The 27,049-nt window shown below is 37.1% G+C and overlaps 4 protein-coding genes across 5 annotated transcripts; all 4 read right to left on the reverse strand.

The window, feature by feature from the left end:
• Positions 1-1,399: 1,399 nt before the first annotated feature.
• LOC132909346 (glucose dehydrogenase [FAD, quinone]-like) lies at positions 1,400-22,870 on the reverse strand. Of its 2 annotated transcripts, none has more exons than XM_060964126.1 (4): positions 22,818-22,870; positions 4,349-4,561; positions 3,734-3,904; positions 1,400-3,131 (listed from the first exon to the last, which is right to left on the reverse strand). In XM_060964126.1, the coding sequence occupies exons 2-4, from the start codon at positions 4,530-4,532 to the stop codon at positions 1,645-1,647; spliced, it is 1,842 nt and encodes a 613-aa protein (XP_060820109.1). In that variant the 5' UTR covers positions 4,533-4,561; positions 22,818-22,870; the 3' UTR covers positions 1,400-1,644. The 2 variants fall into 2 exon arrangements, with proteins under 2 accessions (XP_060820109.1, XP_060820110.1); XM_060964127.1 differs by lacking the exon at positions 22,818-22,870 and adding an exon at positions 5,542-5,568.
• Positions 13,810-16,775, reverse strand: LOC132909347 (glucose dehydrogenase [FAD, quinone]-like). The gene is made up of 3 exons (XM_060964128.1): positions 16,577-16,775; positions 15,940-16,110; positions 13,810-15,307 (listed from the first exon to the last, which is right to left on the reverse strand). Exons 1-3 carry the CDS (start codon positions 16,758-16,760, stop codon positions 13,827-13,829), a joined length of 1,836 nt encoding a protein of 611 aa, XP_060820111.1. The 5' UTR covers positions 16,761-16,775; the 3' UTR covers positions 13,810-13,826.
• On the reverse strand, positions 19,003-21,852 carry LOC132909104 (glucose dehydrogenase [FAD, quinone]-like). The gene is made up of 3 exons (XM_060963694.1): positions 21,652-21,852; positions 21,004-21,174; positions 19,003-20,512 (listed from the first exon to the last, which is right to left on the reverse strand). The coding sequence occupies exons 1-3, from the start codon at positions 21,824-21,826 to the stop codon at positions 19,017-19,019; spliced, it is 1,842 nt and encodes a 613-aa protein (XP_060819677.1). The 5' UTR covers positions 21,827-21,852; the 3' UTR covers positions 19,003-19,016.
• A 1,667-nt stretch (positions 22,871-24,537) lies between the features above and the next one.
• Positions 24,538-26,013, reverse strand: LOC132909105 (glucose dehydrogenase [FAD, quinone]-like). Its single transcript, XM_060963695.1, has one exon. The coding sequence runs from the start codon at positions 26,011-26,013 to the stop codon at positions 24,538-24,540; it is 1,476 nt and encodes a 491-aa protein (XP_060819678.1).
• Positions 26,014-27,049: the final 1,036 nt, after the last annotated feature.

Below are 27,049 nucleotides of genomic sequence, written 5' to 3' on the forward strand. Positions count from 1 at the left end.
ACAAATCGATGTGTTTAGTTTCAAGTGGGCAGGTATAAAATTTTGCATTTCCTCACTGTAGCAGTTGATAGTAGGGATTCTTTCGGATGCAAAACGATACTATAACGAATATAAATTAATAATATTTGCGTTACGCATTGAAGTTTGGAAATAAAGAACTTAGATATTGCTAACTTCTCACGCTCTGATCATTTCTTACTTTTTTTAATCTTATCAAAGGCTTATCGAGAATTTTGAGGTGCCAAATATCAGATGTACAACATATGTTCTTGTTTGTATTCTGTGATAACCAGGTATTTATTTCGTGGTCTTAATACAAATAGTAAGAAGCAAGGTTAACCAATTCATCATTATATTCATCATTCGTATACTCATAACCTCATTCTGTAAAACAAGCGATTACACTAGCTGCATTAGGAAGGAAAGTCGTTTTATGTATGATTATAGAAACTGCGGAATGAGCAGAAAATTCATAGTCCTTTGCCAGATTTTGTAGAACATGTGATTTATATTTCTTTCTCTATCCAAGACAAGGAAATACACGTACGCTACCAGAGCGTCTGTACATTACGAAGACAATATTTTCTTCTCATGTTCATGTAGACGCTTAAGGCGCCTAATGCCTGAGTAGGAATTTTTTCCCTTGTTATAGCAAAGGATGTTGTATGTAAGACAGGGGCCCGAGTTTGAATCATGAAATCTCCTAATGTTACCCAAGGATTCAAAAGTAGAGGACATCTACAGATATAAAAGACGACAATTAACATGTGATTGGATGTCCAGAGGTTAGATCTGCATCGAAATAACATAGGTAAAGGTTGATTTTGAATGTTATTCGAAAGGGAGAAAGAGAGACCTTATTAAGAAAGTACTCCAGTCAGACCGGGTTGCAAGTTCCAAGAAATGCTTAGCAGTAAAATAATCCTCAGATTGTGGGATTGGTCACCGAACTGGTCGTTGATTGCTTCTTGGGAGAAATATCATCACAGCAAAATAAAGGGTATTCATTTAGAATTGCTACATCTCTGAACATCCACATTGGTAACGTCGAGAACGAGGCAGATGAAATATAATTGTAGGATGAAACGAAGTTAACATAAGTGAAGTTTGGTCGTAATTATACGAAGTTGCTTTTTTACATTACTAATGTTATACTCTTTCCGTTCGATAGTTTAGGGTAAACAAAACGAAGCGCTCTGTCTTCTACTCGGCCCCGCTTTAACGTTTTGCATGTTGCAGAAAGCATTTAAAGCATTTTGCCGAGTACAGTCGCTTACAAAAATATAGCGCGCGCAGGCGTAAGAGAGCACATGTCAGTTTATATGGGAGAGAAAAAAACTATCTGAAATAACTGGTCGTGCTAGCCCAAACGATATTGTGAGACGGTCTCTGTTGATCGTAATATGCCATGAAAATTTATTTTCAATTGAAAACCGCATGTTTTCATTACGTAATGGTATACTACTAGCAGTACCATAAAATTACTATTTCTTTATTATTTAATTTGTACTTTACAATTTGTGCAGATAGACATTTGATAAATTTTTCTGACTTATTTGTTAAATAACATGTGGATTACTAGCCCCAGCAGGATATCATCCTCGAGTGTCGCTTAAAATGAATTTACAAAAGTAGCCCTCAATCTCAACCCTGTTTCTTCAACCAATCCTCCTTCACCATGTCAGCACCCTTTTCACCAATCATAATAGTCGGCGCATTGGTATTACCACTCACTTGGTTTGGCATAATCGAGGCGTCTATGACTCGAAGTCCAGCAACTCCGTGAACCCGAAGTCGAGCATCTACCACGGCGTTCGCGTCCGACTTAGGCCCCATTTTGCAAGTACCTACGGGATGATATATAGTCACGGGAACATATCTGGCCATGCACTCCCAGAAAGAATCGCTACTCATGGGAATATGCTTGCATCCAGGAAATGGTGTTGGATTCATTTCGCTGCCGTAACGTTTAAACGAATTAGTTTTACTCAATTCAAACACAAACTTAGCTCCTTCGACCAATGTCGCCATGTCTTCTGGCTCCTTGAAATAATTCGGATAAATCAATGGATGCTCGAACGGATTGTTGCTTCGAAGCTTGACAACACCTCTGCTTTTAGGTCTTAAAAGAGCGGGAAACGCGCTCCACGAGCCCCTACCATTAATCTTTCCATATACGGCGTCGTAGAATTCTCTGGTCAGTCCACGATCTTCCCTAAAAATTTCGGTATTTGGTCCCGATGACATAAAATGCAGTTGTATGTCTGGGAAGTCTTCGGAGGCATTCGCGTATTTGGTATTGATAAAACATGTTCCCTCCACTGATGCTAAGGTAGACAATGGACTATCTGCGGACATGGCGTATTCTAGGATATAACTAATATTAGTTATCTTGCTCTCTATCGACGAAATTTCCTCATTCACCAAGAACATAAGGCCTCCCACTCCTACATGATCTTGAAGATTATGGCCCACTCTTAAATCCTCAATCACTGGTATACGGTGTTCCGATAAGTGTTCTTTAGGTCCTATTCCTGACAGCATCAACAACTGGGGACTATTGATAGTTCCTCCGGAAACGATCACCTCCTTCTTGGCACGCACGCGCAACGTCTCCCCGTCTCGAACGAACTCTACGCCGTAAGCTTTCTTCGATGACGAATTTATTAATATTTTGGTAACATACGCTTCCATGGCAACGTGTAAATTTTTGCGCCACCTGGCTGGCCGCAAGAAGGCTTTCGCCGTGGAGCAGCGGCTGCCATCTCTGGTGGTGCCTTGAGTAATCATGAAGCCAGTGTGCCGTTCTCCATTAGTATCCCTAATCTCGTAACCCATTTCTTTGCCGGCTTGAATAAACGCATCGGCCAGAGGAGTGCGCCATCGTGGTTGTTCGACGGTTAAGTACCCGCCGGTCGAATGATACGGTGTTTTGGCGTAGTTCTGATCTCGATTGTCCTCGGATTTTAGGAAATAAGGCAGCACATCCTTATACGACCATCCTGGATTGCCTTGTTGTTCCCATATGTCGTAGTCTTTTTTGGCACCACGGACGTACAGCATGGAGTTTATTCCGCTACTGCCTCCAAGCAGCTTGCCACGTGGCCAAAAGCAACGACCATTCTCCATCGCTGTGGGTATAATTTGCGTTAAATCACATTGAAAGCATGGTGAATAATTGATAAACGAATATTGTTGTTGTTCGGTTATTAATTCTCCTTTCATATACCTTTCGGTTCGGCTATAGATTCATTCTTCGATTTAGATTTGACATTAGGTATGCCTAAATCGACATATTGCTTCTATATACATATCATTAAAATTCAAGTGGTATTACATCAAGTAAATAAGTCTGCACATTTATATATTTTAATACAAAGCAATATTAATTTTGGCAATAATAGCTATATGTTTTTAATAATTGTGAAATAAAAAATTTCAGATCTGTCATTTTATCCTCTCTGGTGAGTTCAGCGACAATATACGTTAGAAATGATATGTGATAAGTTGCCTGTGTTTCCGAAAGCTTTACTAATTTTCTCGCCTTATGTACTGTCATTGCCATAAATTGCATTTTATAATCCTTTCCAAGCGTGATATAATTTTGTCTACCACCCTCTCTTATCACCGTAAGAAATAGAGCGTTAGACGTGGATGACCAGGGAATGCAGTATTGTCTTTACAGTTAAGTATTTACCGTCTTTATAAGTAGATATAATTCGATACTATTTACCTAGACAGTAACTATTATTGGGTTCCGTCCTGTATTGCCAATCGATTTTGGTTTGCTGCAGATTGTCGGCAAGAGAAGGAATATCATAGGCAACGCTTCCATCTCCACCTGCTTCGAGAAGGAGTACGGTCCAATTTTGCATTTCTGACAAGCGACTTGCTACCACGGCACCTGTCATTGAATAAAGTTACAGAGCATTTTAAATAAAACATATCTAAGAAATCTTAATCCAGTTTACCGTCACAAATATCTTTGACTCGAAAGTGCGTAGCCTAATTTCAAAATTACGAAACGAAATTCGCGATAATGCGAAGATACGTTTACGAAGTAAACGGGAAATATATTTAGATGGAGGAAATTAGAAGTTTAAATTTTAGCGTTAGGATATAGAAACAACGTACAACATTGCTAATAGATTCAGTGGATTGACAGAGTTGTGAAAGGAAATTTGACAAAATATCGCGATTTGTGAATGTTAAATTTGTACGTCAATCACGCATATTAGGAACAGCAACGCGACCTTCTTCGCACGCAAACACGCTGATACACTTATCTTTAACACACTTCTATCAGATTTAGGACGGAATTTCGCGTGGATAATATGAAAAATCATACCTGCAGCACCACCGCCCACGACTATGAAATCGTAAGCGGGCAATAGCGATTTGGAAGGAACATTGGTCGAAGAGTAAGGAAAATTCGAATATATGACGTATAGCAACGCGCTTATGACCATCGATAACGTTGATGCGATCGGTTGCGATCTCATCGCCCCGAAAATGATGCGATTGACATCCATTTTACACTTCTCCGATTTCCTTTATCGATCTGTAACATCAAGGTTCGATACTGTAACAAACATCTTGTTAGCGATATAAGACGATGTGGCAGAGAGTTATTACTGAATGCATATTACCACAATTGCTCTTTCGGGCCCGTAGGGGCTTTGGTTCTTTCATTCATAATCCTATTTTTCTCGAATACGATCTAACGAAACTAATATTTATTTTTTTAATGAGTGTATCGCAACGATTTTAATTGCAATTGAAACATGTTATCGAGGTTAACATTCTGAACAATGTTTTCCTATACTTGCAACCGCTGCGATACTGCACAGCCTTATATTTCACGATATTCGCAAAATACTTCATCTAAATTTATGTGACGATACCTCATCATCTTGAAGTAGGCTTAAATGGAGCAATGGAAACTTAACTCACTGATGAAAGAGGCAACTATCTTCGATATCGTGCCAGTAAAATTGATGATAAAGCAACAGTTTGTTGATTGTGCCAGACTAATAAAAGGTATCATGAAACAATCTGTGATGGATAGATCGCTATATCGACTGCTGTATTTTTACTTGATTTTCAATGCTTCAAAAATGTTATAAATACAGTTTTTGTCACAAGAAAATCATTTTCTAAAGAAAAGATTACAAAATTGTTAAATAACACATATGGCATTCAACATAAATTGCTTTGTCTTTTGCATGGCAACGCTGAACGGCGGTTATAAATATGGGAAAAAGTTGTTCAATGTTGTGAGTTTGACGAAGTATTTCGATGTCATTGGATTCTTTGAAGTTTACCCATCTCCGAATAATCACATTCTTTTTTGTGTATGCAGATGACAGGAGAATAAGAAGTTAATTGAAATTGTGATGACACTGGCATACATGGTTGAGAAAATAATAAGACGGCAATAAATTTACAGTATAGATGTAGATACTATTTCTTAACAAGTAGATCCGAGGTAATGAGATAGCAAAATATTAGCGAATATACAGAAATTTGTGCAATACATACGTGAGTTAAACACTAAACGTAGGAGAGTTCCGATGCGTCGTAATCCAAGACGGCGAATGCTTCTGGTTACCGATCGCTTATGTACTGAATTCTGAGCAATTATAGGGCGATTTAAAAAATGACATAATTATATAATAGAGTCATGAAAAATTTTGCTCAAGGTTTGAGTACTTAAAACAACTTTGTAAGTATATATCTTTGGACATACAATTATTTCGTTGTATCTACAGACTAATTTTCAAAAAAATTACTTAGCAAACTACGTTTGCAGTATTAAGACTCAAGTAGACTTGTAGGGCGGTAGGAAGAGCGCACTCTATTCAAAATAATATCAATGACTAAAACATACTTTCAACAGTACAGATAGGAATAAAAATAATAAACGTGCGAGTTCGATTAGTGATCAAACTATTTTACCATTTCATCTGAATATGGAGTAGATGGGCTTGTTTGGACATAATTCAGCATATGTTATTTTGCGTATGACATTGACAAGAGAGATAGCCATTTTTGATAACACAGAGATAAAAATCTATATGAATTATATAAGGACTGGGCTATCGTGGTGTGAGACCGGCACTGATGTCCTGAAACAATTTTCAATGAATCTATAAATATGTGCAACATTGCATTATATTTTATTTGCCTGTTTGCACACTTAATGACAAATATACATGGTGTGTTTTTAAGTCGAACTCTAAAGCACGTTTCGTAAACGTGAACAATAATAATCGTGGTAATTGAATTGAGAATGTACTGATAAAACCGAATGAAATAGCAATTTACAATAGCTATGCTAGCATTACCGGCCATTTCACAAAGACAAGATATGAATAGAACCCAACCATTAACCCATGAGTTTGTCTTTTTGCGTATAATGACATTAAAGATGGATAGTATTATTTATTTCAGCTTAGGTGACCTATACAAAAAAAGGGGCCATCTGCATGCTAGGTTGAGAGGTAATGGAAACCTAATGGTAATTGACATTTTCTGTGAATATCTCGAACATAACAACACACATCGGGATCGTCGAAGTCAGTCACGTATTTTCTTCTTTATATAAATTGAACTATAACAGACATTTGTAACAGTATTGTTAAGGTTATTCGATGTATGTGGAATTAAAGAAACGCGTGGGTAAATTGTAAGGTATTGTAAGTATATATATATTGTAAATATTAAAGTACAAAGTGTGGAATACAATGTAAGCTGGTCCAGATCCGCACGCTAGCAATGTTACCCTGAGACTAAAAGAACCCTGAAGCCAACGTCGCACGTGTACCGCTTATGGTCTGTCATCGACGCATTCTTTTGTCTATGCGCTATTGATGACCTTAGCGCTTGAGAAAACCGAAGACTAGATGTAGAATTTTCTTAGAAGTGGCGATCACTTCAACAAGTATCGCATATGTAGTTGTGTACAGATTTTACTATAGGTTGCCCAATTTTGGTTTACATTGGAATGTGCCGTAATCAAGAGACAAGAGCTTGGTTTCGATGACTCACTATATGCATTCGCTACCTGGAATACGGTAACCGATATTATTGCGTAAGCTGTTACGGAAGCACAATTATGGACAAAGTTCACTGTAGTGGTAGCGATAGTTTTTAGCAAATATTTCGGAATCTATGACCGACTGAGACTTACATGTACAGAAAAAAGTTGCTCAAGATCTTGCTCCCGACAACAAATTCAAAAGTCAACGATATCCAAGAGTTTCTCCAGCTTAAGAGCATCTCTAGATTCGCCGTCGCAAGACAATACTCTACGAAACAATATTTCGCAAGACAATTCCTGGCAAGACTCATCACATTTCGTTCTGTATGTTGGCGGAAATGTAAGCATCACGCTGCTCACCTCAGTCTCCAGATCAATTTTCGATGAAAATATTCTTTTTCGAACACCAACATCTGCTTAGTCGTCTAAGTGAGATAAGGTAGACACCTTTTCTGTACGCACTTCGTACCTTCACCAATTGAATATAAATTCTGCGAAGCGTGGAGCCTCGCTAATAAGGTTTATAAGATAAATAAGATAATTCGGTTAGTGAGGTAAATTTAAAGCAATTTTATAACGAATATAAATTAATAATATTTATGTTACACATAGAAGTTTAGAAATAAATAGATCAGATATTGCTAAATCTTCAGACCCTGATAATTTCCAACTTTTGTTAATCTTATTAAAGACTTATCGAGTTTTTCGAGGTGCCACAGTGGTACCATATATCAAATACACGTGTAACTGAAACCGTAATTTAAAAACAATACTTCACGTTTGCCTTCTGTAATAACCAAGTATTTATTTCGAGGTCATAAAATAAATAGTAAGAATCAAGGTTAGCCAATTACTTATATATTCATTATTCGTATACTCGTGAGCTCATTCCGTAAAATAGGTGACTACACTAGTTGTATTAGTAAGGAAAGTTGTTTTATGTATAACTATAGAAAATGCAGAATAAGTAGAAGATTCATAGTCCTTTTCCAGATCTTATAGAATAAGTAGTTTATATTTCTTTCTCTGTCCATTTGAAACAAGAGAATACACGGACACTACCAGAGCGTCTGTACACTACGAAGACAAGATTTTCTTCTTATGTACATGTAGACGCTCAAGGCGCCTAATGCTTGGGTAGGAATTTTTTGTCCTGGTTATAATAAAGGATGTTGTATGTAAGACAGGGGCCCAAGGTTGAATCCTGAAATCTCCTAACGTTACCCAAGGATTCAAAAGCAGAAGACATCTACAGATATAAAAGATGACAATTAACATGTGATTGGATGTCCAGAGGTTAGACCTGTATCAAAATCACATTGGTAACTGTTGGTTTTGAATGTTATTCGAAAGGGAGAAAGAGAGACCATAGTATGAAAATACTCCAGTCAGACCGGATTGCAAGCCCCAAAGAACGCGTAGCAATATAATTAGCCAAAAATTGTCAGATTGGTCACCTAAGTGGTCGTTGATTGCTTCTCGGCGGAAATACCATCACAACTAAATAAAGGGTATTCATTCAGAGTTGCTACATCACTAGACAATGACATAGGTAACGTCGAGGATGAGGCGGATGAAATATAATTTTAGGATCAAACGAAACTACCATAAGTGAATTTCAATCTCCATTATATGAAGAAGCCTCATTCGAAGAGTTGAGAATAAGACCCGTAATGTTGCAAGAATATAAATGTGACACCTCAAATTCCCCCATCTCTCATATTCTTCTAGCTATTTAAACGGATTTCTTTGAGAATATGAATTTCTCAGGAATCTCGTCAAATTTTAGCGTTGTGTTAACGCGTCGCCAAGATGACATGTTCATTTGTTATAGCTAAAATTCGTTTAGATCTTATTCAAAATGCTAATATCTGATGTAAACCCCGGTTAGGAATTTGACATCAATTAGCGGCAAGGCACCATGCTACTATATTTCTGATAAAGAAATACAAAGTATCTAATTAGGTTAAATTCGGAATGAATGACAAGCATGAGTTTGCACTGTTATAGCACTGCCATAGGAGTCTACAAAAAGCGTACAGCTAGCGCGTTCAGTTTTTTCAAACAATTTCTTTCTCTCCCACATGTGCTGACATACGCTCTCTTACGCCTACGCGCGCTATACTTTTGTGAGCGACTGTTTTGGGGAAAATACCTTAAATACTTTCTGCAACATGAGGAGACGTTGAAGCGGGGCCGGGCACGCGATAGAGCACTTCGTTTTGTCTACCCTAAACTAGCGAACGAAAATAGTATAACATTAATAATATAAAAAGCAACTTCGTATAATTACAACCAAACTTCACTTCTGTTAACTTCGTTAGATCGTCTAATTTTATCAAACATGACGATATTGTGACAGGGGCTCTGCTATTTGTAATACGTCATGATAATTTATTTTAAATTCAAAAGTAACAATAGCATAAAATTAATTTACAAAGGCAGCTATTGATTTGGATCCCATTTCTACAACCATATTTATTTTATCATATCCGATCTCCTCTCAGCGGCTATGTGAGTCGGCGCTTTGGCATTGGCATTGACTATATAGGGCATAATCGAACAGCCCATAACTCGAAGTCAAGTAATTCCGCAAACTCGAAGCCAAGGACCTACCACAGCTTCTGAGTCCCACTTAGGCCCCATGTTGCTAGTTTACACGGGGTGAAATATAGTCGAAAGATAAAGTTTGATCATGTCGCCCCAGTATGGATCGGTATACATCAGAATGTGCTTGGAGCAAGGAAATGGTTTCGGATTCATTTTGCTCCCGTAACCTTTGCACGAAGCAGTTTTATTCATCCCAAGCACAAACTTAACTCCTTTGATTAATGTCGCCATGTCTTCTGGTATCTTGAAATAATTCGGATAAATCAATAGATAATCGAAAGGATTGTTACAAAGGATTGTTCGAAGCTTGATAACATCTCTGCTTTTCGATCTTAAAAGCGTAGGATACGTGTTCCACAGGTACTGGAGCTCTCCATATACGGCGTCGTAGATATTCTCTGGTCAATCCACAAATCTCTCTAATGTTGTCCGAAATCTACCCCGATGAATAATAATACAGTTGTATGTCTGAGAAATCGTCGGAGGTATTCGCGTATTTGGTATTGATAAAAGCTATTCCTTCGGTATTTCCTACGTTGATCCAAGGACCCTCTCCGAGTGTGACGTATTCTGGTACGTAGCTAATATCACAAACCTGCACTGTACGAGAGCAATTTCTTCATGCATCAAGAACGTAACCCATTTCCGCACTTATATGGTTCTGTCGATTATGGCCCACTCTTAAATGCTGAATCACAGGTATACAGTGTTCGGAGAAGTGTTTTCCAGGTCCTATTCCGGATACGAGAATCATCAGCAACTGCGAGCTACCGATAACTCCGATCACTTTGTTGGCACGAACGCGCTATGTATCTCCGTCTCTAACGAATTGCAGTTCATTAGATTCCACCCTGTACTTCCAATCGACTTCAGACTGCACACTGTTCGCTAAAGAAGAAATATCATATATAACACTTCCGTCGCCACCTGCTTCTAGGAAGAGTACGTCCCAATCTTCTATCTTGAACAAGCAATTCGCCATAAGGACTTCTGTAATCGTGCAAATTGACAGATACATTATAAATAGAACGTAGTTGAGACAACTGAAAATAATTAAAAGTTATAAGTATTTTTAAGTCAAGAGTATGTAGTTTGATTTCGAGATATTGAGAAAGGGAGACGATTAGTCGAGATTACGAAATGAAATTCTCAATGAATTCTAAATATGATTACAAAACAAACCTAAAATACATATTGAAGAAAACAAAGAAATAAAAATATGAAGAAAACAAGATGTTAAAATATATAGTCGTTAACATATAGAAACGGCGCATAACGTCATTAAGATGCTGTACATAAGATAGAGCCGTTATATGAAATTTGTATTGGTAAAAGTATCGAGACGTGTAAGTTGATAAATTCTCGTATCAGTCGATCATAAGACCAATACCATACTCTTTCTCAAACGCATTTACACGGATACGCTTGCTTTGTCACACTTTTATCATGTTTAAAATGGAATTTTCTAACGACGTCATGAAAAAAGAACAACTAATAAGTCGTAAGCTGGCAACAGTAATTTGGAAGAAACACTCGTCGAAGAGACGTCGAAGAGTAAGGCACAATAGAATACATGATATAAAACGATACGCATAAAAGCATCGAAAGCACCGGTACAATTGGTTCTGTTTTCATCCCTCCGAAATGCTTCGATATTCACTTTGTACTTCTCCGATTTTCTTTGTCAGTCTCTGATATTATGTTATCATACATTCACAATAACCTTATTCGTAAAATAAAACGAAGTAATAGAGAATTATTAATGAACACATTTGGGTGATGCTGACGTGTCTTTAAATTAATGTAGATACTTACGAAAAATATTTTCAGACCTCTTGGTCGACTTTCACGATTCATTACACATAAGTGTCACGGTTTTATTCAATTTATTATTTTTTCGAAATTATTTCTACCTTAAATTTGTCCTTGATAAAAGGTTATATAACAACTAAATTTGGTTGGTAAAGGTTATACTACTAGTAAATTTGTTTTAAAAATATATATATCTTGTAATATCGACAAAACGTTAAACGTAAGATTATGCAACGATATAATGGAACGCAAAGTGACGAGTGCTTTTTTGCTGATAATTACGTAAACGAGCTATTTTAAAAAATTATTTTGCAATATATTCGGTGCAAAAAAAAAAGACATTCGCATATCCTTTAAAAGATGATAACAGTTTTTTTTTAAATTTCATGGAACGACCTCATATCTTTTGGGAAATTAGAACAACTAGTTTACTATACGAGCTCTACAAAAAATTTTGGGAAATTTACAGTTGATCGGAATTGAGGAGACAAAGCTAAAGGTCGTTTGTTACAAGTTTTTCATCTGCGCCTGTAAGTTGAAATAGTTATATCAATTACATATAAATGTCAAATATATATATATGCTGACAATTTTATCGAAATCGATTGACGCGGAATCAGACGACAGCGATTGAAAAATGTAGGAATCTCTAGGGTTTAGTCCAGTAGTCATGAAAAACTACCGCTGTTAATCTTTTACTTCGACAAGGAACGTTATCCAGACGACCAATAAAATTAGTATTGAAAACATAACAGTTGGAAGTTCATAGTTCTCTACCTCCTAATAACTGAAATGAAAATTTGATAACAGTTAGAAAAATGGCGTTGAAGTCCAACGACAACGGCTCTAAAAATGTGTATAAATGACATCGTTCCGTAATTTTATTTACTTTTTGGATTTTTGCTAAATAAATGTAAATAAAATAAGTAGAATACAGCTTCCGACTTCGATAGTGATTGTGAATTTTTTTATTTATCTCACCTGAAGTTCGAACTGCGGTTAGGTATGGTACACTGTAAATGTACGCAGAAATATATTTTTTTTGTTTAGTGTACATTTTTATTTTACACGTATGTGTGCACAAGATATATGGTGTTATGTACCTCTACTACATATTTCCATTCTTTCTAGTTAAACTAGGAAATTTTATAGTAAATACAGTATTTTTCACTTTTTCAAACTGTACTTCACTATACTGTATATTTAATCTCTATAATGATTATACAATTGTATTCCGTAATTATGCAGAATTTCTCGTATTCAGGGAATCGGCTGTGGATTCTGCACATGAAACACGTCTTTTGCAAGCACGTACCCTATTTTTCCTCGCATTCGAGTTACAGTGAATTTGTATATTAACAAACTCTCTGTGCATAGCTTCTTAAGAAGTGTTCATAATGATCTCCTTACATTTGAATACAAGAATGGCTTTAGCATTGTCCGTCTTGCTCTCTCCATTTGTCCAGGTATTGTTCATCAGATACCGAATTCTATTCGCAAATGGGGTGGTAGAATTAATACAACTACTTCTATCATCCGATAAATTTGCTTCAACACAGAACTCGCTAAAAGTCGAAAATCAGGTCAGAAAAGAGATACGCTTATATAAGCGCTGTTTATCGTTTTCATGCACAAAAACCACTGACTTTTGATCAATGGTTTTTGCAAATATTTCGAAAACTATATTTGCAACTATAGTTTTTTTCCCTTAGGAACTATAGTTTCCGACCAACAGATACATGTATAAGAAAAGTTACTCAAAATGTTAATTTCCCGAATGTCACTAGTCGGCAGCCAACAGTTGCAACTGTATCACTCTCGTTTTGCTTACGTTTATCGCTTCGATGCGTTGAACAGATTATAGTATTCTATTATACTACACTTTCTCTTGGAGGAGCGACTATATCAAAATCAACGTTCGCATGACACATGACGAAATCAAAGACAAATTATTGTGGTAACAATTTTATTGCATAACACGTCACATAGTTTATATTCATAGTTTATATACATTCATAGTTTATACTATTATATATGTACGAAACATTTTTCTTATCCTAACAAAGTACGTGCAATCGTATTACTTTAAACAATATGATATCTAACGGACGGATGGAATTTTACGATATAGGTATATTCGAAGGAGGCTTCTTCATATAATTACGACCGAACTTCACTTACGTCAGCTTCGTCCTATCGTCCAATTTTATAAAAGAAAGCTGTACTTTAAATCGCGCTCCACCTTACGCGATATATAATGAAAATTTATTTTCAATTCAAAATCGCTTGTTTTTATTATGTAATGGAATACTACCAGTAGACGCATAAAATGAATTTACAAAAGTAACTATCAATCCGAACCCTATTTCTTCAACCAATCCTCTTTCACTATGTCGGCACCCTTCTCACCAATCATAATAGTCGGCGCATTGGTATTACCACTCACTTGGTTTGGCATAATCGAGGCGTCTATGACTCGAAGTCCAGCAACTCCGTGAACCCGAAGTCGAGCATCTACCACGGCTTTCGCGTCCGACTTAGGCCCCATTTTGCAAGTACCCACGGGATGATATATAGTCACGGGAAAATATCTGGCCATGCATGCCCAGAAAGGATCGCTATACATAGGAATATGCTTGCAGCCAGGAAATGGCGTCGGATTCATTTCGCTGCCGTAACGTTTTAACGAATCAGTTTTACTCAATTCGAACACAAACTTAGCTCCTTCGACCAATGTCGCTATATCTTCTGGCTCCTTCAAATAATTCGGATAAATCAACGGATAATCGAACGGATTGTTGCTTCGAAGCTTGATAACACCTCGGCTTTTTGGTCTTAAAAGCGCGGGAAACGCGCTCCACGAGCCCCTACCGTTAAGCTTTCCATATACAGCGTCGTAGAATTCTCTGCTCAGTCCACGATCTTCCCTAAAAATTTCGTTGTTGAATCCCGATGACATAAAATGCAGTTGTATGTCTGGGAAGTCTTCGGAGGCATTCGCGTATTTGGTATTGATAAAACATGTTCCCTCCACTGTTGCCAAGGTAGACAATGGATTATCTGCGGACATGGCGTATTCTAGGATATAGCTAATATTATTCATCTTGCTCTCTATGGATGAAATTTCTTCATTCACCAGGAACATAAGGCCTCCCACTCCTATATGATCTTGAAGATTATGGCCCACTCTTAAATCCTCAATCACTGGTATACTGTGCTCCGATAAGTGTTCTTTAGGTCCTATTCCTGACAGCATCAACAACTGGGGGCTATTGATAGTTCCTCCGGAAACGATCACCTCCTTGTTGGCACGTACGCGCAACGTCTCCCCGTTTCTAATGAACTCTACGCCGTAAGCCTTTTTCGACGATGAATCTATTAAAATTTTGGTAACAAACGCTTCCATAGCGACGTGGAAATTTTTGCGCCTCCTGGCTGGCCGCAAGAAGGCTTTCGCCGTGGAGCAGCGGCTGCCATCTCTGGTGGTGCCTTGAGGAATCATAAAGCCAGTGTGCCGTTCTCCATTAATATCCCTACTCTCGTAACCCATTTCTTTGCCGGCTTGAATGAACGCATCGGCCAGAGGAGTGCGCCATTGTGGTTGTTCGACGGTTAAGTACCCGCCGGTCGAATGATACGGTGTTTTGGCGTAGCTGTGTTCTCGATTGTCTTCGGATTTTAGGAAATAAGGTAGGACATCCTGATACGACCATCCTGGATTGCCTTGTTGTTCCCATATGTCGTAGTCTTTTTTGGCACCACGGATGTAGAGCATGGAGTTTATTCCGCTGCTACCTCCAAGCAGCTTGCCACGTGGCCAGCGGCAACGACCATTCTCCATCGCTGTGGGTATAATTTACATTAAAGCACATCGAAAGCGTTGCGAATGATTCATAAACGAATATTGTTGTCGTTGGGTTATTAATTCATATTTATATATCTTTGAGTTCGACGATACAGGTATGCGTAACTCTACCTATTGATTCGAAATACTAAGAAATAAAATTCAAGTGGTGTTACTTGAAATTAATGATTCTGCACATTTATAAATTAAAAAAAAAAGCAATATTAATTTTGGCAATTATTGAAGTGGGTCCTACTTCAATGAAAACAGCATATCATCTCTAGTGTTTAGCTTCCTCAGTCTTCGAAACCATTGAGTACTGTTTAACACTGCTGTATTGAGTATTGTTTTAACTTCTCTGGTAAGTTTCGTAAGAATGTACGTTAGAAATGAGTTGTGATGATTTGCCAATGTTATAGAAAGATTTATTTATTTACACGCTTCGTTTATTTTCATTGCTATTGATTATATTTTATAATCCTTTCCAAACGTGATATAATTTTATCTACTTCTCCTTCTTTTCAACGTAAAAAATAGAGCGTTAGATGTGGATTAGGGGATGCAATATTGTTTTTGTAATTAACTATTTTCTGTTTTTATTTATAAGTCTGTATAATTCGACAATTTTTACCTCGACAATAATTTTCATTGGGTTCCGTCCTATAATCCCAATCGATTTTAATGAGCTGCTGATGTTCGGCAAAAGAAGGAATATCATAGACAGCACTTCCATCGCCACCTGCTTCCAGCAAGAGTACGTTCCAATCTTCTATTTCGGACAAGCGACTTGCCACAACGGCTCCTGTCATCGTGCAAAGTTACAGAGCAGTTTAAATAAAATATATCTGAAAAATCTCTATCTAGTCTAACTTCACAAATATCTTCGACTCGAAAGTCCGTAGCCTAATTTCAAAATATCGAGAGCGATAATTTGTCGAAATTACGAAACAAAATACGCGATAACCCAAAAATACATTTACGACTTAAACGGAAAATATATTTAGATAATGGAAATTAGTTAAATCTTAGCGTTAGGATATAGAAACAACGTACAACATTGCTAATACATTTAGTGGAACGACAGAGTTGTGAAAGGGAATTTGACAAAAAATCGCGATTTGTGAATTGTTAAATTTTTGCGTGGGTCCCTCATATTAGAAGTAATAACGTGACTTTTTTCGCAAGCAAACACACCGATGCACTTATCTTTGACACATTTTTATCAGATTTAGGACGGAGCTTCTCGTGGGTAATATGAAAAGCCATACCTGCAGAACCACCGCCCACGACTATGAAATCGTAAGCTGGCAATAGCGATTTGGAAGGAACATTCGTCGAAGAGTAAGGAACAATCGAATAGATGACGTATAGCGACGTGCTTACGAGCATCGAAATGATCGATGTGATCGGTTGTGATTCCATCCCTCCGAAAATGATGCGTTTGACATCCATTTTGTACTTATATTTCCCCTATCAATCTATGATATTAAGTAACAGAGAATTATTAATAAACATGTATTATCCTTATTTATCTCTTCAGACACGATCGGTATTTGCTTCTTACATTCTTCAATCTACTATACTGCAATGGTTTGTAGTAAAGTTTGTAGAAACAAATATCTTGTTCGCTAATTATTCTAAGAAGAGTATAGCTCATTAATTTTGATGACCTTAATACACATTATCGAAATTAACATTTTGAACAACTTTTTCATATACATGCCACCGACGCGGTGATGCTCGACTTTAGTTTCCAAGATAGATATTCGCAAAATAATTCAATAAAATTCACCTTATGATTACTCTTCATCTTGCGGTACACAATCTCATTTGTATACAGCTTAACCTAAACTTAACTTACTGATGAGTAAACTAACTATTTTTAACACTTTACAAATACAGAAAAGAAATCTATGTGATATCAGTAAACTTATAGCATAGATGTGGATATTATGTGGTAAAATGTAAAAGATCAGAAATAATGTAATAGCCAGGTATTAACGAAAATATTGAAATTTAGAAATCATATATGGGTGATTATGTTTACCATACCTAAGAGCGAGCTTCGATGCGATGTGAACAATGGCGACGAATGCTTCTTGGTGATGGCTTAAATACTATATTCTGTGTTACTATTGCGTCAGGTCAGAATTATATACATATGTGCGTTTCTTATCTAAGGTAAACAAAGGTATGATTAATTTATGTTTATCATGGATACATTTCAGATCTTGATTGTTGCGAGAAGATTTAAATGGTTTGTCCAAATTGTGGATATTGGATCAGTGTAAAAAGGTCGTGCCTCATTCTAAAAGATAAATTATTTGTTTAAAAGTGTCATATATCGTTGAGATAAAGATGGTGATATTCAATTGTTATTTCAACAACGGACATTTATATTTTGGTACATTCGTGTTTTGCCAGCTTTTACAATGCAATAAAAGATTTTGATAATAAGCGAGCAACAAGTTTATCTGCGCATTATTTCATATTGCTCGAATTCTGGGAAGATGTAACGGTGCAAAATATTGCAAACATATTCACGATGTTTACCACGAGTGTACACCAGCTTTTCTACCACAAAAAAAAAATAGTTTGCAAAATTCAGACGTGGTGATTTCGAGCTGCAGGACCAGCCACACTCTGGCCGACTTTCTCTGGTAGATGATGACATTGTGCTCAATTTATTGCAAAGTAATCCCCGAATTTCAAATGCTTCTGAAAAAGTAACGCTTGTGCAGATAAGTACAAATTAATTATCAAATTAATAGGAACATGAATAATTGATATTAATTTAAAAAATGGGACAATTTTTATTGCACCATTCAAATATTGCCAGCCAGCTTCACGATGCCCAGATTGTAAAGCCTACACCAAACTCAAACCCAGCTCTTTTATGATATTGACCTTTAATTTAATTATAGCAGACTTGTCTCATAGTCCCGCATATACAGTTCTGAACGAATCTTTATCCAAGTTCGTTCAATCCTCGATTGTATACATAAACAGAAGATAAGTGTTAGGTTTTTAGGTCAGGTAATTCAGTCCAGCTGTCAACAACAAATACTAACGCATACGATTTTACGGGCGTATAATTATAGGCAGAATTCAATGTAGTGGTGTCTGTAGATTTTTGCTAGTTGTTCAAGATCATAAAATGACAAGATATTAAAAAATCATCGAAATCCGTGTGGACTAAACGGTTCTACAGTTTCACCACCGATACTTATCACAGCAATATTTCTCAAGACAATACCCTGCGAGACAATATATCGCAAGACGATATATCGCAGTAAAATCCCATACAAGACTCATCACACTCATTTTTGTATGTTAGCGCAAATGTAGGCGTTATTTCCCTTGCTCAAATCGGATGACGCTTCCCCAAAACCGACGTCTTCCTAATAGTTGCTCTGGGAGGAGATGGATAACCTTGATGCGGCAACAAGGGGACGCAGCCCAGATCCTCATCGACTTCCTGACGACTCGCATCGGTTTACGATGCGTCAATTGAGATTAGAACAACTCATATCGGTAAGTGAGAAATAATTTAACAATTCACTAAGTCGTATCGAAATCATTTTCCCTGGAATCATTTTAAAATACCGAAGTATCACTCCCATCAAATTTTACTTAAAATAATTTCGCTTATGTAAGAAGTGCATGTAATAGTACAAGTAGGAGCATAAAATTAATTTACAACAGTAGCTACTGATATACGTCCAATTCCATCATCCATTTCTCTTTGACCATATCGGAACCCTTCTCTGCGATCATAATAGTCGGCGCATTGGTATTGCCACTGATTAAATTTGGCATAATCGAACTATCTATGACTCGAAGTCCAGTAACTCCGTAAACTCGAAGCCAAGGATCTACCACGGCTTTTGGATCCGACTTAGGCCCCATCTTGCAAGTACCCACAGGGTGTGATATAGTTAAGGGGAAAGATCTAATCATGCACTCCCAGTACGGATCGCTATACAATGGGATATGCTTGCAGTCAGGAAATGGATTCGGATTCAGTTTGCTCCCATAACGTCTAAGCGAAGCAGTTTTACTCATCTCGAGTGCAAATTTAACTCCTTCGATCAACGTGGCCATATCCTCTGGCTCCTTGAAATAATTCGGATAAATCAATGGGTAATCGAAAGGATTGTTGCTCTGAAGCTTGATAATCCCTCTGCTTTTAGGTCTTAGGAGAGTAGGGTATACACTCCACGAGTCCTTATTGTGAACATCCCTATATACGGCATCATAGAATTCTTTGGTCAATCCAAAAACCTTTCTACTGCCCTCGGTGTAGTCCCCCGTTGACCAAATATGTATTTGTATGTCTGGAAAATCGTCGGAGGCATTTGCATATTTGGTATTAATAAAACCTACTGCTTCATTAAATGCTAAGGTTGTCAAAGGACCGTCTCCAGATATAGCGTACTCTAGTACATAGCTAATACTATTCAATCTGCTCTGTACGAGTGTAATTTCTTCATTTACTAAGAACGTAAGGCCACCCGTACTTATATGGTCTTGAAGATTATGGCCCACTCTTAAATCCTGAATCACTGGTATATTGTGTTCCATTAAGTGTTCTTTAGGTCCTATTCCTGACAGCATCAACAACTGGGGGCTATTGATAGAACCTCCGGAAACGATCACCTCCTTCTTGGCACGAACGCGTAATGTCTCCCCGTCTCGAACAAATTCTACGCCATAAGCCTTCTTCGACGACGGTTCTATTAAAATTTTGGTAACATACGCTTCCATGGCGATGTGTAAATTCTTACGCGTCATGGCTGGCCGCAAGAAGGCTTTCGCCGTGGAGCAGCGGCTACCATCTCTGGTGGTGCCTTGAGGAATCATAAAGCCAGTGTGCCGTTCTCCATTAATATCCCTACTCTCGTAACCCATTTCTTTGCCGGCTTGAATGAACGCATCGGCCAGAGGAGTGCGCCATTGTGGTTCTTCGACGGTTAAGTACCCGCCGGTCGAATGATACGGTGTTTTGGCGTAGTTGTGATTTCGATTGTCTTCGGATTTTAGGAAATAAGGCAGCACATCCTGGTAAGACCATCCTGGATTGCCTTGTTGTTCCCAGATGTCGTAGTCTTCTTTGGCACCACGGACGTAGAGCATGTAGTTTATTCCGCTGCTGCCTCCGAGTACTTTGCCACGTGGCCAGAGGCACTGACCGCCTTCCATCGCTGTTGACGTAATTTACAGTAAAGAACTTTGAAAGCATTGTGAATAATTCGTAATCGAATATTGATTTCGGAAGGTCATTCAGGTTAACTTCTCTTTGCAATGGACGATAAATTCATTTTTCGATTTATGTTAGCACTAGAATTGTGCACTTAAAATATCTGTTTATTGTATTAGAAAAATAATTCTGGTCCAATATTTTCACGTCTTTTAGTGATAGTATTCATTATAATTGTAAGATTATGATGCAGACAGATTTTAGAATGTTTTACTTATTTACTCGCTTCATTTATTCGCATCGTCATAGGTAGCACTTTATATTCCTTTCTGAGCATGATAATATTTTATCTATCTTTTCTCAAATTTCTTTTTTTATAATGGAAGGAATAGAGCGTTGGACGTTAATGATTAGAGTGTCTGATATTATTATTGTAATTAAGTACCTATCATTATTATAATTAAATAATTACAATAATTATTCAATATTATTTACCTCGACAGTAATTTTCATTCGGTTCCGTTGTGTAATTCCAATCGATTTCAGATCGTTGCAGATTGCTGGCAAGAGTAGGAATATCATACATAGCACTTCCATCGCCACCTGCTTCTAGCAGAAGTACATCCCAATCTTCTATCTCGGACAAGCGATTCGCCAGAACGGTTCCTGTAATGATGTAAATTCACAGAGTATTTTAACAAAACATGTCTAAGAAAATTTCTTCTTTTTAAACGTTACAAATATTTTCAAATCAGAAATTTGTAGTTTCGCATCAACACATAGAGAACGGGAGTAAAATTATAGAAATTAGAAATAGTACTTCGCGGTAAATTTACAATATGTTTGCACAGTGAGCATATCCCCATAGCATATTTATATGAATGGAATAAGAAATTAAAATTTCTTCATTATTGCATATAAATAGCGTACATGATCGCTAATGCCTACGATAGATAGAGTCGGAAAATGAAATTTGGAAAAATCGATATATGGGAAGTATGTATGTAACATTTTTGGTGTTACGCAATCATACAAGTAACAATGACTTCTTCCTTGCACGCACATACACAGCTGCGGTTGTTCTAGTTACATGTCTATTAAATATTTAACGAAACTTTCTATTGGCATTGTGATAAGACATACCTGCTGAACCACCGCCTACGATTATAAAATCGTAAGTCGACAGTAATAATTTGGTAGGAACATTGAACGAAGAGTATGGAATAATCGAATAGATGACATACAGCGAAATGCCTAAGAGTATCGATAGCACCGAATGCGATTTCATCCCTTCGAAAATGATGCGTTTGACATCCATTCTATATTCCTCCGATTTTCTGTATCAATCTGTAACATTAAGGTTTGATATCTTACCAAACGTCTTATTCGCAATATAAGACAACGCGTCAGAGAATTATTACTGAATGCATATTACCATCATTTGTTCTTTCGGGCCGTAAGGGGCTTTGATTCTTTCATTCTTAAAGCTACTTTTTTCGAATAGGATCTAGCGAAACTAATATTTATTTTTTTAATGAGTGTATCGCAACGATTTTAATTGCCAAAAACATGTTAACATTCTCAGCAATGTTTTCCTATACCTGCAACCGCTGCAACGCTGCACAGCCTTATATTTAACTATATTCACAAAATACTTCATTTAGATTTATGTGATTATACCTCATCATCTTAATGTAGGTTTAAATGCAGCAACTTAAACTTAACTCACTGATGAAAGAGGCAACTATTTTCGATGACGTGGAAGTAAATTAGAGAAAGCGAGAGTTTCTAGATTGTACTAGACTAATAAAAGGTATCATGAAACAATTTGTGATGTATAGATCGCTATATCGGCTGTTGTACTTTTACTTGATTTTCAATGCTTCAAAAATGTGATAAATACAGTTCTTGTCACAAGAAAATCATTTTCTAAAGAAAAGATTACAAAATTGTTAAATAACACATGACATTCAACATAAATTGCTTTGTCTTTTGCATGGCAACGCTGAACGGCGGTTATAAATATGGGAAAAAGTTCAATGTTGTGAGTTTGACGAAGTATTTCGATGTCATCGGATTCTTTGAAGTTTACCCATCTCCGAATAATCACATTCTTTTTTGTGTATGCAGATGACAGGAGAATAAGAAGTTAATTGAAATTGTGGTGACACTGGCATAAATGGTTGAGAAAAGAATAAGACGGCAATAAATTTACAGTATAGATGTAGATACTATTTCTTAACAAGTAGATCCGAGGTAATGAGATAGCAAAATGTTAGCGAATATACAGAAATTTATGCGATACATACGTGGATTAAACACCAAACGTACTAGAGAGTTCCGATGCGACGTAACCCAAGACGACGAATGCTTCTTGCTGGCGATCCTTTATATACTAAATTCTGAGCAATTGTTGCGTCATATGAAAAACGGCATAATCGCGTAATCGATACATCAGAAATTTTTCCAAGGTTTAAACAATTAACATAATTTTATAAAAATAGCTATTTGGCACACGACTGTTTCGTTGTATCAACAGAACAGTGTCCAGAAGTTCACTTAGAAAAAACACTTCTAGTCATATATGGATACAGGAATAAAAATAGTAAACGAGCGAATTCGATTAGTGATCAAACTACGGAGGATCACCTCAATACGGAGTAGGTGGGAGTGTTTCGATATAATTCAACCTAAGGAATTTAGCATAAACCATTGACGAGAGAGATAGCGAATTGAGATAAGGCATACATAAAAATGAATATGAATTGGATAAGGACTGAGCTAACGTAATATGAGACCGGTATAGATCACCTGAAATAATTTTCAATGAATCTGTTTTTAAGTTGAACACAAAAGTATATTTCGCATATATAAATAATAATAAATCGTAGTAATTAAATTCAGGATAGTTTATAAAATCGCAAGGGTTTACATTGGAATATGCTATAAACAAGAGATGAGAGCTTGGTTACGGTGACTTACTACACAGGTCCGCTGCCGTTGTAATGATATCAATAGCTATTTGCGAATGTTTCAGAAATTATGAAGTCGTACAATAGTAAGAAGCAAGGTTAGTCAATTACTTATATATACATTATTCGTATACTCGTGAGGTCATTCCGTAAAACAGGCGACTACACTAGTTGCATTAGTAAGGAAAGTTGTTTTATGTACAATTATAAAAACTGCAGAATGAGCAGAAAATTCACAGTCCTTTGCCAGATTTTACAGAATAAGTAGCTTACATTTCTTTTTCTGTCCCTCTAAAAGAAGGGAATATAGGAACGCTTCCAGAGCGTCTGTACACTACGAAGACAGGCTTTTCTTTCTATGATCATGTAGACGCTCAGGGCGCCTAGTGCTTGGATAGCAATTTTTTTCTTGCTTATAGTAAAGGTTGTATGTAAAACAGGGGCTCGATGCTGAATTCTGAAATCTCCTAATGTTAGCCACAGATTCAAAAGCAGAGGACATCTACAGATATAAAAGACGACAATTAACATGCGACTGGATGTCCAGAGGTAAGAACTGTATCGAAACAAAATAGATAAAGGTTGTTTTTGAATGTTATACGAAAGGGAGAAAGAGAGACCATAGTATGAAAATACTCCAGTCAGGCCGGGTTGCAAACTCCAAAGAACGTTTAACAGTAAAATTAGCCAAAAATTATTAGATTGGTCACCTAAGTGGTAGTTGATTGTTTCTCGGCAGAAATACCATCACAGCTAAATACAGGGTATTCATTTAGAGTTGCTACATTTCTAAACATCCACATTGGAAACGTCGAGCTACATTAATAATCTATTCGAACTAGGTTTCTTCATATGATTGCGATCGAGCATCACTTAACACAAGGTCACTTGATCGTTCAATTTTACACAATATGACCATATTCTGACTTGTGGTCCGCTGTGCGAGATACATAATAAAAATCTTTCTCAATTAGAGACAATAACTTTCTATTATGTAATAATAATACAGAACTACCATCTACCTTAAATCAATTTATAACTGTTCACCTACATTCCGTTACTTCAACCACTTTTGTTTTACCATATCGGAACCCTTCTCTGCGATCATAATAGTCGGCGCATTGGTATTGCCACTGATTAAATTTGGCATAATCGAACTATCTATGACTCGAAGTCCAGTAACTCCGTAAACTCGAAGCCAAGGATCTACCACGGCTTTTGGATCCGACTTAGGCCCCATCTTGCAAGTACCCACGGGATGAAATATAGTCGCGGGATAAAATCTGATCATGCATTCCCAGTAAGGATTGCTATACATAGGAACATGCTTGCAGCCTGGGAATGGTTTCGGATTCATTTCGCTTCCGTAACGTTTGAAAGACGCAGTTTTACTCATCTCGAGCACAAACTTTACTCCTTCGACCAATGTTGCCATGTCTTCTGGCTCCTTGAAATAATTTGGATAAATCAATGGATAATCGAAAGGATTGTTACTTCGAAGCTTGATAACACCTCTGCTTTTTGGTCTTAAAAGCGTAGGATACGCGCTCCACACGTCCTTATCCTGAAGATCTCCGTACACGGCGTCGTAGAATTCTCTGGTCAATCCACGAATCTCTCTAATGACGTCGTTGTTCTGTCCCGATGAATAATAATGCAGTTGTATGTCTGGGAAATCGTCGGAGGAATTCGCGTACTTGGTATTGATAAAAGCTATTCCTTCGATATTTCCTAAGTTGGTCCAAGGACCCTCCCCGAGTGTGAAGTATTCTAATACGTTGCTAATATTATACAACCTACTCTGTACGAGTGAAATTTCTTCATTCACCATGAACGTAAGGCCACCTGTACTTATATGGTCTTGAAGATTATGGCCCACTCTTAAATCCTGAATCACTGGTATATCGTGTTCCATTAAGTGTTCTTTAGGTCCTATTCCCGACAACATCAACAACTGGGGACTATTGATGGCTCCTCCGGAAACGATCACCTCCTTCTTGGCACGAACGCGTAATGTCTCCCCGTCTCGAACAAATTCTACGCCATAAGCCTTCTTCGACGACGGTTCTATTAAAATTTTGGTAACATGCGCATTCATAGCGACCTGTAAATTCTTGCGTGTCCTGGCTGGCCGCAGGAAGGCCTTTGCCGTGGAGCACCGGCTTCCATGTCTGACGGTAGCCTGAGGGTTCATGAACCCAGTGTGTCGTTCTCCGTTGATATCTCTGTTTTCGTAACCCATCTCTTGGCCTGCTTGAATGAACGCAGCGGCCAGAGGAGTGTGCCATTGTGGTTCTTCGACGGTTAAATACCCGCCGGTCGAATGATACGGTGTTTTGGCGTAGCTGTAATTTCGATTGTCTTCGGATTTCAGAAAATAAGGCAGGACATCCTCGTAGGACCACCCTGGATTGCCTTGTTGTTCCCAGATGTCGTAGTCTTTTTTGGCACCACGAACGTATAGCATAGTGTTTACCATGCTGCTGCCTCCGAGCACTTTACCACGTGGCCAGAGGCAACGATCGTCTTTCATCGCTGTGGGTATAATTTACCGTAAAGTACACCGAATGCATTACGAATAATTTGTAGTGGTATATTGATCTAGGTTGATTATTGATTCTCATTTATATCTGCTTGGATTCAGCAATACATTTTTCGATTTATCTTAAGAAGGATCCGCCTAATGTTCCTAAATGTTCTATCTGTATGAAACTCAGTGTAATTCACGCGATATTACTAAAATAAATATATTCCACAATTATACTCCATCAAAATGGAAATTATGTTATTTTTGGCCAAAATATCTGTATGTTTCTAGTAACTGTAAAAAAGAGAATCTCTTATTCATCCTCTTAGTCATTTTGTTATCTTTAGGTAGTTTTAATGTAGAATTTATTGGAATTGAAAGACGATGATGTATCAATGTTCTGGAATGTTTTACTTATTTATTCGTTTCATTTATTTACGCTGCCATAGATTGCATTTTATAATTCTTTCCAAGCGTAACATGACTTTATCTTCACTTTCTTTAATTTACTTTCTACATCGATAGAAATAAAGCGTTTGACCCAGACGCTTAAAGGATGATTGTAGTGTTTCTTTTGTAATTAAATACTTATCATTATTATAGTTAGGTATTATTCGGTATTATTTACCTCGACAGAAATTTTTACTAGGTTCCACCCTGTATTTCCAATCGATTTCGGAGAGCTGCACACTGTCGGCAAAAGAAGGAATATCATATATAGGACTTCCGTCGCCACCTGCTTCCAGGAGGAGTATGTCCCAATTTTCTATTTCGGACAAGCGATTCGCTATAACGGCTCCTGTAATCGTGTAAATTGACAGAGCATTATAAATTGAGCATAATTGAATCTAATAAATAATTGAATAATTGAATCTAATTAAAGATTATAAATACTTGTAAATTAAGACTATGTAGTTTCGTTTCAAAACACCGAGAAAGAGATAAATTGTCCAAGTTATGAAATGAAATTGGCGATAAATTAAAAATAGTTTACAAAACAATCCTAAAATATGTTTATATGAGAAAGTTAAAATCTAATCGT

The sequence above is a fragment of the Bombus pascuorum genome, chromosome 7, assembly GCF_905332965.1.
Source record: "Bombus pascuorum chromosome 7, iyBomPasc1.1, whole genome shotgun sequence".
In the NCBI taxonomy this organism is placed as follows: Eukaryota; Metazoa; Arthropoda; class Insecta; order Hymenoptera; family Apidae; genus Bombus; species Bombus pascuorum.